Source organism: Protobothrops mucrosquamatus, unplaced genomic scaffold, assembly GCF_001527695.2.
Source record: "Protobothrops mucrosquamatus isolate PMUCROS unplaced genomic scaffold, P.Mucros_1.0 scaffold2937, whole genome shotgun sequence".
NCBI classification, from domain to species: domain Eukaryota; kingdom Metazoa; phylum Chordata; class Lepidosauria; order Squamata; family Viperidae; genus Protobothrops; species Protobothrops mucrosquamatus.
Window position 1 is genome coordinate 125,106 of NW_015388961.1, and position 14,832 is coordinate 139,937.

Below are 14,832 nucleotides of genomic sequence, written 5' to 3' on the forward strand. Positions count from 1 at the left end.
GCCCAGAACAGAGCCTTGGGGCACCCCACTACACACTTCCCTCCATGTAGATGCGGTTCCATTGAGGACCACTCGCTGAGTACGGCCGGTCAGCCAGCTACGGATCCATCTGGTGGTGATGCTGTCTACCCCACATTTTTCTATCTTGTCAAGTAGTAGGTTGTGATGTACTTTATCAAATGCCTTACTGAAGTCCAAGGAATCTTCTGCTCAGAAATGGATACCAGATTTGAAGACGTTTAACATCAATAACAAAATAACAAAGTTGGAAGGGACTTTGGAGGTCATCTAGTCCAACCCCTGCTCAGGCAGGAAACCCTATACCATTTCAGACAAATGGTTGTCCAGTCTCTTCTTTAAAACTTCCATCGTTGGAGCACTCAGAGCTTCTTGAGGCAGGTTGTACCACTGATTAATTGTTCTAACTGTCAGGAAATTTCTCTCTTTGATTAGTTTCCATCCATTGCTTCTTGTCCTGCCTTTAGGTGCTTTGGACAATATGTTGACCCCCCCTCTTCTTTGTGGCAGCCCCTCCGATATTGGAACACTGCTATCATTTAGCAGTATTAGTCCTTCATTAAACTAAACATACCCAGTTCCAGCAACCATTCTTCATATGTTCTAGCCTTCAATCCCCTAATCTTCTCTGCACTCTTTCTATAGTCTTAACATCTTATATAATGGTGATCAGAACTGGATGCAATATTCAAAGTGTGGTCTTACCAAGCCATTATAAATTTCTATTAACATTTCATGTGATCATCATTCTATCCCTCTATCTTCCTCACAAGAGAACCAAAATTGAATAGGATGTAGAGGCATAATTGGGAAAGATTATACACACTGGAGCCAAATGAAGAAGGGAGGAGCAATAGAGTGAGATAAATGGTCCATGATTTTATCCTTTCTAAAAAGCCATCAAATTTTAATCAAGGAATGTCCTTTTTTAAAAAAAAACCCAAACCAATGGAACTTGGGGCTTCCTGTTCTAAAGAACACCACAAAAGAGAAGGAAAATCCCACAAGCACACACAAGCTGTCCTGCAATATCCTGCAATGTTTTTCTCACTATAGAGTTGAATCCAAGAATTACCAGCAGTTCCTAGCCTTGGTGTTTTCAGTCCAAGAGATCAACAAGGATTTGCATCTCCTCCCGAATATCACCCTTGGCTTCCACATCTATGACAATTGCCAGATTGAGATGAAGATTTCCTTAATCAGCCTCTCCCTGCTCTCCAAACGAGGCCGAATGGTTCCAGCTTATAAATGTGACAGGCAGGACACTCTGCTGTCTGTCATTGGAGGTCACAATTCCAAATCCTCAATCCAGATGGCCTCCATCTTCAGCATCTTCAAAGTACCACAGGTAAGGGGGCTCCAATGGATACAGTATGGAGTACAAAAACAACAGAATAGACACCGTAGTCAAATGGGTTTTAGGGGAATCTTCAGAAGTATAGTAGGCAACTTAGAGAATCCATGATATAGTTGAATTGATTTGTATATTTTATGTGTCAACATACGTTTTTGTATAACCATAAAAAGACAGATAATTCTGGAATGTTGTACTTAACCAAGAATAATTTCTTCCTAACCCAAAGACATTTCTCATCCAAGAAGCTTCTTCAATTTCTTCTAAACTTTATATTCAAACATTGTAGCCACCTTTTCAATGCAGTTTGATAGTTTGATTCCTTGGCTTCTGTAACTGGGGGTTCTTCCTAAGAAGGGGAGAGGTTTATGTTTACTACTCATAATTGGACAACCTGAGTGGTGGGGAAATCAACTACACAATGGGGACCTCTAAAGTCATCATAAAACTTTACTTTGTGTTTGAAAGAAGAATGTCACTTTCTCCAGCTTGGTGTTGGCTTTGAATCCTCTCAGGGAGACAGAAGACTATATCCTTCCTTCTTCCAGAATAATCCCAAGGAATTGTCTCAGCTTGTGGGTTTAGTCCAGCTGCTCCTGCATTTCCAGTGGAACTGGGTTGGGCTTTTGGCCTCTGAAGATGACAGGGGAGAACATTTGGTCTCATTTCTGATTCCAATGCTCGAGGAGAAAGAGATCTGCCTGGCCTTCATGGAAATCTTTAAATTTCGTGATTTGATTGCTAGAGCGTTCGCATCACCTTCTGCTTTCGATGCTTGGTTTAAAGCTGAAGTACTTATTCTGTTTGGAGAGTCCAGTAGTAGTACATATGTACAGTTGGCTGCGTCTATTCATGAGCAATTGAGGATAACTTCATCTCAGAATGTTTGGATCTTAATTTCACATTCGAAACTTAATGTGAAGGGATATCAAAGCCTACTGAAAGTAATGAAACCGTTCCATGGGGCTTTGCATTTTAGGGACCACACCAGTGATTTATCAGAATTCAGCCAATTCCTCCTGTCTTTGGACCCTTTGAATCCACAAGGGGACTTCTTTCTCCCACTATGGTGGGAATCAGTGTTTGACTGCGAGATCCAAAGATCAGATCAGATCCCTCAAAAGGGGAAACTTCAATGTACAGGAAAAGAGAATTTACAGAATATACCATCTTTAATTTTCGAAAGAAGCATGACAGGTGAAAGTTACAATATCTACAATGCCATTTATGCTGTGGCCCATGCATTACATGCAATGTATGGATCCGGAGTTAGACCAGCCATGATGAGGCTTGGAAAGAAGATCTCAAATGTCCAGTCATGGCAGGTAATTTCTGTGGCTTTTTACGCAGTCCACACAATCTTAGAGAAAAAGCTCCCCTCACCTATCTCTTGAATTATTGATTGAATATCTGTATGGCATCATATCTCTGCAACTCAAAGAGATTAAAACAGCAATTATTTTTCTTAAAAAAAATAATACAAATTAAGTAAAATGTTTTTTTGAAAAATAAGTAGACGGGAGAAATGAGCAATAACTAAACCATTTGTATATAAAGTTCATGGAAGAAAGACCTGCCGAAAAGTTCTTCAAAGGTCTTCAAAAGTTGTCTGAGTTTCATGGAGAGGCCATTCCAAGTCGGAGGTGTCATCCCAGAGCAAGATGACAATTCAGCAGGGTGTTTCAACAGTCCTTCTTGTAAAAAAGACATTCAACTCAATTCAGTTTAACCTTGGTTTTTGGCTTAACATGCTATGTGACCTCACCCCATGTATTTAGTTTGCCATTTGTTGCACTGAACTGCTTGTTGTATAAAAGTAGCTACTGTCAACTTGAGCACATACAACAGGACTTAGAGTACTCTAAAATCCACCTGACTTTTTTTCTACATCAAAGATTAAACAACCTTTAATGGAAACTTCCCATATGTATTTATTAAATATGTATAATAATAATAATAATAATAATAATAATAATAATAATAATAATAATAATAATAATAATAATAATAATAATAATAATAATAAAGTTGGAAGGGACCTTGAAATCATCAAGTCCAACCCCCTGCTCACACAGGTAACCCTATACCATTTTGGACAAATGGCTGTCCAGTCTCTTCTTAAAAACTTCCAGTGTTGGAGCATTCACCGCTTCTGGAGGCAGGTTGTTCCACTGGTTAATTGTTCTAACTGTCAGGAAGTTTCTCCTTAGTTCTAGGTTGCTTCTCTCTTTGGTTAGTTTCCATCTGTTGCTTCTTGTCCTGCCTTCAGGTGCTTTGGAAATTAGCTTGACCCCCTCTTCTTTGGGGCATCCCCTGAGATATTGGAATACTGCTATCATGTCCCCCCTCGTCCTTCTCTTCATTTATTTATTTATTAATTTAATTTATATCCCGCCCTAGACATTAAACTAGACATATCCAATTCCAGCAACCGTTCCTTATATGTTTTAGCCTCCAGTCCCCTAATCATCTTTGTTGCTCTTCTCTGTACTCTTTCTAGAGTCTCAACATCTTTTTTACATCGTGGTGACCAAAACTGGATGCAGTATTCCAAGTGTGGTCTTACCAAGGCATTGTAAAGTGGTATTAATACTTCACGTGATTTTGATTCTATCCCTCTGTTAATGCAGCCTAGCACTGTGTTGGCTTTTTTAGCAGCTGCAGCACACTGCAGCTTCATCAGTTCTAACTAATATTCCTTCCATTCCCCCCACTATCCGGTTAAAACTGATGAAGCTTCTTGAATGAGAAGCAAAATGTATTCCTCAAGGAAAAAAAACAAAGTCCAGTTGCCTTTTTGAAAAAAGCACATTTAAGACTTAGCATCCTATGTTACTCCATCCAATTGTCTAAGTCAACTTCTTTGTCAATATCACCACACATAGTAACATTCAACATTCAAAGTTGTCCTAATAGTTTCCTGCTGTGAAACAATATTAAAGGCTACTTGTTGGACCTCTCTGGACACTGAAGTGACAAACCAGGGCAGGTATTTGCTTACATGAGGCCCCGATTTGGTCAGACTTGGATACAACATTTTTTTCACTTTGACTATCAGCTAGAAAAAGTCAGTAAAATATTACACTGTTGTGATAGAAATTATTTAGTTATTCCTAAAATGGATTTGAAACTTACTGAGCCATGGTGGTACAGTGGTTAGAATACAGTATTGCAGGCTAACTCTGCCCACTGCCAGCAGTTCGATTCTCACCAGTTCAAGGTTGGCTCAGCCTTCTATTCTTCGGAGGTCAGTAAAATGAGATTATTGGGGTCAATATGCTGACTCTGTAAACCACTTAGACAGGGCTGTAAAGCACTTTGAAGTGGTATATAACTCTATGTGCTATTGCTATTGCTACAAGGCCTCACAAGGCCTTGAATCAAAGTAAACATATAGTCAAATATCATGGGAGCAAAACCATACAATAAATTTTGGAGTGTATCTTTAACTATTTGTATGTATGTATGATCATGATGAACCTGGAATTGAAGAAGCCTGGATATTGGATAATAATAAGAAAGGAGACAAGTATTTGGTATTACTCCTGATTACTCGTCTCACCAGCAAGGGAACTCCTCAATGTTCTCTGAGATCATAATCTAAGATTATGGCCAACACAGAATGACAGAAGCCATGATGTCCCATGGATGGTTTTCAGCAAGTACTCCAATTTCTGAAGGTTTGTTTCCTTTCAGCTTCTTCACTATTTGAAGAATGTCCAATTCAACAACAATGCTGGAGATGAAGTCACTTTCTCACAAAATGGACTGGATTCTGCTCATTATGATCTTCTCAATTGGTTTTGGTTCCCCAATCAATCTTTTGTCCCTGTCAAAGTTGGGCAAATAGATCCTGGGGCTCTTTCTGGTCAGGATTTCACCATTAATTCTGATGCAATTGTGTGGCCTACAAAGGTGAGCTGGAATATTTTCTGGAAAAGATTCATGTTCTCGTGGGGATATAGATCATCCAGGGTCAGAAAATAGTGCAGCAATTTGGGGAAGAAACAGCTTCCATAAGGCCCCTGTCAACGCTGCTAATATTGTATATTCTTGCTTTGACAAAATATGCAGAACTGTCTGGTATTTTTAGAGTTAATTCAGATGATGGTGGGGGGGAGGAGAAAGATAGGACTGCACGGGAAGAGAACGGAAGAGAACCTTTGCCCTTCCACCTGATAGGAGAACATGATATATGACAGCAAATTTAGGGAGGGAACATGCTGATAAATTAATTGCTCAGGGGAAGAGAATTTAGTTCTTAGCATCCCTTCGGTGTGCCGACATGTTGTAACATAAATAAAAGACTTTTTAGGAAAACAATGCCTGGAAGTTCTTTGAAGTGTTTCACTAGTCGGAACCTGACACCCCCATGTAAACAGATTTCATGTGTATCATTTCAGAACTAATTTTTCATGTCCGCAAAAGATTAATATTGAGAAAAATTTCTTGAAACACAGTAGACAATTAAAACTTGCAAATGTTATTTCCATGGACCATTCTCATTCAGTTGGATCCACATGATCCTTTATTTTGGAAATTCTCTTACTCAATGTCACAAACCTTCCTTTGCACCCCAAGGTACAATTCCAATCTCTACCATCTATTGGTGGGTTTAGGAGTCCCACCGTCCCCTGAATCCTCCATGGTTTCTGGTAGACCATGGTCATGCCTTTCTTTTGAAGGCATTCTAAAGATGGAAACAGGAATGTGGAAAAGAATAAATGAACATGTTCAATGCTAAATTCACCTCAAACATTTGCCATTTCTCTTTAAGAAGGTGCCCTTTGCCAGATGTGGCATGAAAAGATGCCATGCAGGAGAGAGGAGAAAAGTTCCAGAGGGCAAAAAGGTTTGCTGCTACCAATGTGACCCTTGCCCAGAAGGGACCATTTCTAATCAAACAGGTAGAGCACTCCTGAAATGTAGATCTTTAAATATTAAGGAAGCCATAGATCAAAATATTGATTTATTTGTCATTTCTGATATGATTGGCATTCTTAAAAGTATTGATCATTTTCAGCAGAACTCTTCAGTGTTTGTATCTAAGCTGTTGTGTTCCACAGGCCACTTTTCTTCTCCTCAGATAACTAATACAGGATCATTTCATGGGACAACTTAAGGATCCCCTAGTAGCCTTTTCACTCCAACTCCAGCAGCAGCAATGTTTTCCTGAAGTAATGAGACGTTTGGTTCCAGTTTTAATTTCTATTATTTATTGCTTGCTTCTTCTGTCAGCATTATCCATCTCCCATGGAATTGATAGACCTTTTTGAGAAAGAGGAGATTCATTTATCTGTGCCTGCTAATTTTTTCCTGCACAGAAATTCTGAATGAGTGGGTATGACAAAAGTGACAAATGAAACCTATACCATTTCAGACAAATGATTGTCCAATCTCTTTTTAAAAGCCTCCAGTGTTGGAGCATTCACAACTTTTGGAGGCAAGTTGTTCCACTGATTAATTGTTCTAACTGTCAGGAAGTTTCTCCCTAGTTCTAGGTTGATTCTCTCTTGATTAGTTTCCATCCATTGCTTCTTGTCCTGCCTTCAGGTACAAAGCAGAAAAGTTGATCCAGAGACCTCTTAGTGTTATTGTGCTCTGGAACTTTCTTTCCTTTCTCCCTTCTGTAATCAATTTACCTATAAATCACTTTTGATCAGGAAAAGTGCCTTTCCCTCTTACAACACCAAGTGTACAATTCTATGGCCTCCTCTCTTCTGTATTGTGACTTTTTTCCAGTATATACTGGTATATTCACAAATATTCAGTATATTTGTGCATGTGGCAAAGAGCAGGGTTTCTGGCTAAAGATCTGTGAGACTTCTAGATGTTTGTATAAAGTGGAAAGTCCAGTTGGCAATTTCTCTCACACTGAAAGCCATAGTTGTCATGGAAGTGCCCAGGGACTGGAGAGGGCTGTTTCTTCCACAGTAAACTGATCAGATCATGTGGAACTGATGAGGTCCTTGTGTCAGACCAACCTATTTCCAGGGTCATCATGATTTAAGGCTGATTTTCCATTTTTGATTCCTTTTTAAGTTATCAGTGGGTCATTCCATCACTACATTCATGGATTGGCCACAACAGAAAGGGAATAGTCATGTCACCAATGAGAGAGGGAGAATGCCAATGGCAGATGTCACTGAAATCCTTAGCAAAGACTAAGAACTTTCATATTATTATTTTATCTTGATTTCAGATGCAGCACACTGTGAATCCTGCCCAGAAGACGAATATCCCAACAAGAACAAGGTCCACTGCATGGCCAAGAAGCTCCACTTCCTTTCCTATCAAGAGATCCTGGGATACACTTTGGCTTCTATAGCTCTTTTCCTTTCTCTGATCACATCTGCAGTCCTGGTGATTTTCTGTAAACATCATGACACACCGATCGTCAAGGCCAACAACCGAGATCTCACCTATATCTTGCTGGTCTCCCTCCTGCTCTGCTTCCTCTGCTCCTTCCTCTTCATTGGTCGACCCAGGAAGCTTACCTGTCTCTTCCAACAAACTACCTTTGCCATTCTCTTTTCTCTTGCAGTTTCCTCTGTGTTGGCAAAAACTATCATGGTGGTTCTAGCTTTCATGGCTAGCAAGCCAGGGAACAAGACAAGGAAACTCTTAGGAAAACAACTGACCAATTCCATTGTCTTAGTGTGTCCCCTCATCCAAGCTGTTCTTTGTGCCACCTGGCTGTTAACCTCTCCTCCATTTCCCAACTTGGATTTCCACTCCTTGGTAGGAGAAACTATCTTGGAGTGCAAGGAAGGCTCAGCTTCATTCTTTTATATTGTGCTTGCCTACCTAGGTTTTTTGGCCCTTGTCAGTTTCACAGTTGCATTTCTGGCTAGGAAATTGCCTGACAGTTTTAATGAAGCCAAGTTCATTACTTTTAGCATGTTGGTCTTCTGCAGTGTTTGGATCACCTTCATCCCCACCTATCTGAGCACCAAAGGGAAGTCCATGGTGGCTGTGGAGATCTTCTCCATCTTGGCCTCTGGTACTGGTCTTTTGGCTTGTATCTTTTTCCCCAAATGCTTCATTATCATACTTAGGCCCAATCTGAATTGTCGAGAGAATATAATGAGGCACAAAAATCTCTGACTTTTCCAGGGACTGTGAACATTTGTTCTTAGTTTGGGCCATTTTTATATTTCAACTGATTTTTTAAAAAAATGAAATGAGAGATGTGCTTTTCCATTAAATATTTGTAAATCAAGTTATATGACTAATGATAAAATATCTGATAATCAGCAATAATCACTCTCTCCTTGATTGTTCATGGCTTATGTTCTTGATTCCTCTCCTCTTCTTCTGAACCTTTACTCTGTTTGAGGGAAATGGCTTGACAAACTTCTCCTTCATGCCACTTTTGAGAGAAGGGAGAAAAAAGTGTGTTCTTTCTCCCCATTTTTCTCATTTGCCACCTCCTTTACTTTGCCTCTTCTCATTAGGGCTTTGGCTGATGTATAAGCATGAAATAATGATGATTGTAACAACAATAATAACAGTAACAAACAACAAATAGTTAAATCAAAAAGCTAAAATATAATGTGACAACCAAGCACAGAATAAGACAAAGCTTACAATGTGGGGCTCCCAGTAAAAATGACCCAACTGACTAGCAGGAAACACCCCAGAAGACAAGCTCAGGATAAAAAACAAAAAAACAAACTTGACAAACTTGAACAAAGGGGCCCTATCCAAGATAATGAAATTTAATGTGGAGAGAAGCAAGACTTTACACTTAGGCAGGAAAAACCAAAGTACAAATACAGATTAGGTGAAACCTGGCTCAAAAGCAATAACTGTGAGAGGGACAGAATAAAAGTACTGGAAGGGACCTTGGAGGTGTTCTAGTCTAAACCCCTGGTCAGGCAGGAAGCCCTATACCACTTTAAAATCCTATTGGACAATCACTTAAAACATGAGCCAGCTGTGTGCGGCAGCAGCCAAAAAACTAATACAATCCTTGGTTGTATAAATAGAGGCACAGATTCAAAATCAGGTGAAATATTAGTACCACTTTATAAATCCTTAGTAAGACCACACCTGGAATACTGTGTCCAGTTTTCGTCATCCCATTACAAAAAAATTTGTTGAGACTTTGGAAAAAGTGCAAAGAAGAGCAACTAAGATGATCAAAGTCCTGGAGACTAAAATATATGAAGAATGAGTGCCGGACTTGGATTTGGCTTATCTAAAGAAAAGAAGAAATAGGAGTGACATGATAGCATTATTCCAGTTTTTGAGGGCTGCCACAAAGAAGAGGGGGTCAAATTATTCTCCAAAGCACCAGAAGGCAGGACAAGAAACAATGGGTGGAAAACGATCAAAGAGAGAATTTGGAACCTGGAATTAAGGAGAAACTTCCTAACAGTGAGGACAATTAACCAGTGGAACAGCTTGCCTTCAGATATCGTGGGCACTCTATCACTGGACATTTTTAAGAAGAGACTGGACAATCACTTGTCTGAAATGGTATAGGATCTCCTGCTTGAACAGGGGGCTGGACTAGAAGACCTCCAAGGTCCCTTCCAGCTCTATTCTGATTCTGATTCACTTGATGTTTAGTAAAAGTATACCTTTTACCCAAACGGAGTTGAGAGTCTTTCTTTCTTTTCTAAGAACCCAGGTTGTGGCAGGTGTGACAGTAATGATACATCATATCTACCAGCACTACTGCATTCTGAACCAATTGAAGTTTCCAAATGATTTTCATGGCAGCCCCATTGAGACCAATCAGAAGGTAACCAAGATGTAAGTCAGCCATCATGAGCACTGCCTCCTAATCCAGGAATGGGTTCAACTGACACACAACACCTGCTCTTTGAATAGTGCATAAGTCCTGAACAAGAATTATCCAGAGCCAAGGATGGCAATTCTGCAACTCCAGGATCTGGGAGACACAAAATACATAACTACTCATTTTTAGCATGATTGAAAGCTGCATCTTGTTCTTTCACATCCAGATCCTCACAACCTCCAAACACTGGGAAAGGATCCTGGATGGCTGGGGACAGACATGTATAGTTGGGTATCATTGACATATTGATGATACCAGACCGCAAAGTGACAAATGACTTCATTGGTGTATTCTAAAATGAGGGGGGGGGGGGAAAGATAGGCACCCCAGAAAGCAGAGGTCTATGGCTGGAAGGGTCTATACCCTTTCCCTACCAGCATTGGCCAAAAGAAGGAGAAGGAGAACCATCACAGAACCATCACCAAACAACTTAGCAGTTCCAGAAGAATATCATCATGGATGGTATTGGAAGATGCAGATGAGAGATGAAAGGAAAAGGTGGAGAGTTTTACAGGTAGAAGTGCCCACATGATTACTTTTTCTTGTCTTTTTTCTCTTTTTTTCTTCCTTGTGCTGATTATTTGGTCCTTGGATTCCCATAACAAGCTGTTCTTAACAAGGGAGAACCAGCTGTTTCTGATCCCTTATACCTTCACCCACTCCCTCTCTCAAAGGAGAAGTAAGCCTTCACTAGTCACAATCCCTTCTGACTACTATTTTACATTTCCTTCCCTGTCTATCTCAGGGGCTGCCACAAAGAAGAGGGAGTTAAGCTATTCTCCAAAGCACCTGAAGGCAGGACAAGAAACAATGAATGGAAACTAACCAAGGAGAGAAGCAACCTGGAACTAAGGAGAGATTTCCTGACAGTTAGAACAATTAACCAGGGGAACAACTTGCCTCCAGAAGTTGTGGATGCTCCAACATTGGAAGTATTTAAAAATAGGTTCTTCTGCTTGAGCAGGGGGTTGGACTAGAAGACCTACAAGGTCCCTTCCGATTCTATTCTATTCTATTCTATTCTATTCTATTCTATTCTATTCTATTCTATTCTAAGCAACTGAGACCACTTCATTCAATGAGACAATAGAAAAAAGTGGTTTAAAATGAATCTTTTTTTTTATAATAATACTTTTATTGGTTTGTCAAAATATAACATGCAAAGAGAAATTCAAAAGAGTAATAGAAAACTAGAAGAAGGGGGAGAAGAAAGAAAAAAAGATAGCGTAAAGAGGGAAAAGAAAAGAAAAAGGCACCAATGTCCGACTCTTTAGCACAGTAGAAGATTACATTACAATCACAATTTTTTACTTTTACACAACAGTATGTACAAGCCATTTCTATAACAATAAACCTATCTAATTAGCAAAAGCAAAATCAAGATTTAATTTTTCTTTTTCATTGTAAGCACAAAATCTGGAAGCAGTTTCAAAATAGAAACAGTATTAGATATATTCACTTCCTTGCATAAAAAGAATCAGTTTGACCATCTCTGCTTCTCTTTACTGTGGGGAATAATGTATATCTCTATGGATGCATTAATCTTTATCATAATTCATATTAAGGGAATCTTCTATATCAGACATGTCAAACACAAGGATGCAGCCCGCGAAGTGGTTTCATGTGGCCCGTGAAGCCATCCTGGAAACAAGTGAGGGAACGGCCCCTGCTGCCTTGGCCCTGGCCCAGGCTGGCCGGGAGCCAATGTACAATTTTGTGGTGGCCATCTATGCTGAAATGTATTCAGTCTTAGCTCCACAAGGCCGTCTGGAAACAGTGAGGAACCAGCCCTGCCGCGTCGGCCCTACCCCCTCGGTGCATGCTGGGGAAGTGTCACCTTTGTGAGGAATGAAGAAATGCACCATCGCCTGGAAGTGGCCAGCAAATGGCCCTTGCCTACTTCACATATCCGGCTTGATCGGCTCTGCCCTGGTCCCACCCCTTTCTGCCAGAGACCCTCAGATCTGTCCCACTCCTGCCCAGGCCCCTACAGGCACCCTTGATGCGAATGATGTAGAGCTGGCCACACCCACCCAGTAGGCCACACCCACTCCATCCATGCCCACCCAGTAGGCTGCACAGACCCTGGCCACACCCACCTGCCCCCCCAAGGGCAACCACAATGCTGATAAGGCCCTCAATGAAATTGAGTTTGACACCCCTGTTCTATATAATTTCAGTTTTTTTAAAAAAAGAAACTTGGGGTTAGTTTCTGATCGACACGAAAGAGTCACACTCATTCCCTCCAATAGAGCAACGGATAATTTTGAAATCATAGTTATATTTGCTGCAATGGAATTTGGAGGCTTTTTTTTGTTATTCATTTTTATTTTTTCCTTTCTGTACTTTTTTCCTTCCTTGCTTCTTTTACTCTTTGTGAATTAGTGTTTGCATTTATGTTTTTTGCAAAACTTTTAATAAAAAATATATTTTATAAAGGTCAAACAAGGCAAGGAAACTAGAGGTAGAGCTGGAAATGGAATACAGTGGGTGGGGCTAATTGTTTCTGATTGGCAGGGATCACTCCACCAATCAGGATGCCCAGCCCAACAAGGGGAACAGAAATGTATTAGAGGGAAATAAAAGCATGAAGACAGGGAGATACAGGTAGTCTTTGATTAAAAACAGTTTGTTTAGTGACCACTCAAAGTTACAACGGCACTGAAAAAAGGGACTTATGACAAGTTTTTCACACTTGCGACCGTTCCAGCATCCCCATGGTCACGTGATCAAAATCCAGATGCTTGGCAACTGGCTAATATTTATGACGGTTGCAGTGTCCCAGGGTCATGTGATCCCCTTTTACAGACTTCTGACAAGCAAAGTCAATGAGGAAGGCAGATTCACTTAAGAACTGGGTTACTAGCTTAACAACTGCAGTGACTCACTTCATAACTGTGGCTAGAAAGGTCATAAAATGGAGCAAAATTCACTTAACAAATGTCTCACTTAGCAACACAAATTTGGGGGTCAATTGTAGTCGTAAGACAAGGACTACCTGTATAGGGTTTTTCAAAGGAGTTTCCTATTAACATGTGTAAAGAGCCCATTTGATGTAGTGGTTAAAGCACCAGGCTAGTAACCGGAAGATCATGAATTGTAATTTAGCTCAGGCATGGAAACTGGTTGAATAGAATAGAATAGAATAGAATAGAATAGAATAGAATAGAATAGAATAGAATAGAATGGAATGGAATGGACTGGACTGGACTGGACTGGACTGGACTGGACTAGACTAGACTAGAAAAGAATACAGTAGAATAGAATAGAATAGAATAGAATAGAATAGAATAGAATAGAATAGAATAGAACTGGAAGGGACCTTGGAGGTCTTCTAGTCCAGCCCCCTGCTCAAGCAGGAGAACCCAAACCATCTCAGACAAGTGACTGTGCAGTCTCTTCTTAAAAACCTCCAGTGATGGAGCACTCAGGATTTCTGGAGGCAAGCTGTTCCACTGGTTAATTGTCCTCACTGTCAGGAACTTTCTCCTTAATTCCAGGTTACTTCTGACTTTGATCAGTTTCCAACCATTGTTTCTTCTCCTTCCCTCTGGTGCTTTGGTGAATAACATGACCCCCTGTCCCTCTCAGCCTAGGCAAGGGAAAATTACTTCTGAAAAACTTGCCTAGAAAACTGCAGGGACCAGCAGTTGCCAGGAGTCAAGATTGTCTCCTGGCAACGGACAACCATCATAATAATAGATGCATGCTAAGACTAGTTTGAATCCACATTCAGTGCCATAATCCTATGGAGCCAGGGGACCCTTCATCTGGGCCTGCTTGGGTGCAAAAGACCAGTGACTCACTCTCACCTGCTGCCTTTGCAATTAATAAATTATAATTTGGTTTCTGTCTGGTTATTGTCTCTGTTAAGTGAGCTTTTCCACCAAGATGTAAACTTGGAGTTCATCCTGGACTGAGGTCTTCAGATCCACAGAGGCATCAGGTCAACATCTGACAGCTGGGGCTAAAAACTCCCCTGACTGCCCTGGTTAGATGACAAGAGTTTAGATCTGTGTCAAAGTAGGAATAAACAAGATTAGGTCAGTGCATAACATGAGAGTCGGCCGCAGGTGCAGTTGCACAAATAACTTTTTCTCCTGTTACATGTCAAAGGAGCTTGGAACTCTGCCAGGATTTCTTGCCTCTATAATTAAAACAACAATTAGGTGTTTTTGCCGCTGTAAGTTTGGCCAAGTGGGACCACAGAGACTAAAGTTGAAAATCAAACTCTCCTTGCTCTCTTCCACGCTGGCAACAACCGATTTCTCTGCATCCTCTTAATTAATACTTTGAATCCCACTACAATTATGCTTTGGAAAAACTCTTCAGGGTAAAAAAAAAAGATTCACTAAACTGAGATTAGTTCATTCTCACAAAGTGCCTAGAACTTTTTAGGAATTGGGTGGGGGGTGTATTTATCAAGGTTTGAGCTCTGCCTTCTTCTTCTTCTTATTATTATTATTTTAATTTCTATACCGCCCTTCTCCCGCAGGACTCAGGGCGGTGCACAGCATATTAAAACAGATATACATATCAATAAAAATAAAAACCCCTCTAAAACCAAATTAAAACCAAATATTCGAAGCTGTGTTCCAATTAAAATTATACTTAAAATCGTCCCTAAATAAAATCCTCCTTAGGTCAGGCC

The 14,832-nt window shown here is 40.3% G+C and overlaps 2 protein-coding genes across 2 annotated transcripts in view; both read left to right on the forward strand.

Moving 5' to 3' along the window:
• LOC114923333 (vomeronasal type-2 receptor 26-like) overlaps positions 1 to 8,479 on the forward strand; it is a 10,681-nt gene extending 2,202 nt beyond the window's left edge. Inside the window, exons 2-6 of the mRNA XM_029286117.1 lie at positions 1,075 to 1,366; positions 1,861 to 2,697; positions 5,069 to 5,287; positions 6,150 to 6,279; positions 7,575 to 8,479. Of these exons, the coding sequence (XP_029141950.1) occupies positions 1,075 to 1,366; positions 1,861 to 2,697; positions 5,069 to 5,287; positions 6,150 to 6,279; positions 7,575 to 8,479 (2,383 nt within the window). The remainder of the gene's footprint in view (positions 1 to 1,074; positions 1,367 to 1,860; positions 2,698 to 5,068; positions 5,288 to 6,149; positions 6,280 to 7,574) is intronic.
• A 1,552-nt stretch (positions 8,480 to 10,031) lies between these two features.
• The window catches only part of LOC114923334 (galectin-6-like), a 55,116-nt gene continuing 50,315 nt past the window's right edge, over positions 10,032 to 14,832 (forward strand). Inside the window, exon 1 of the mRNA XM_029286118.1 lies at positions 10,032 to 10,124. Coding sequence (XP_029141951.1) covers positions 10,032 to 10,124 — 93 coding nt within the window. The remainder of the gene's footprint in view (positions 10,125 to 14,832) is intronic.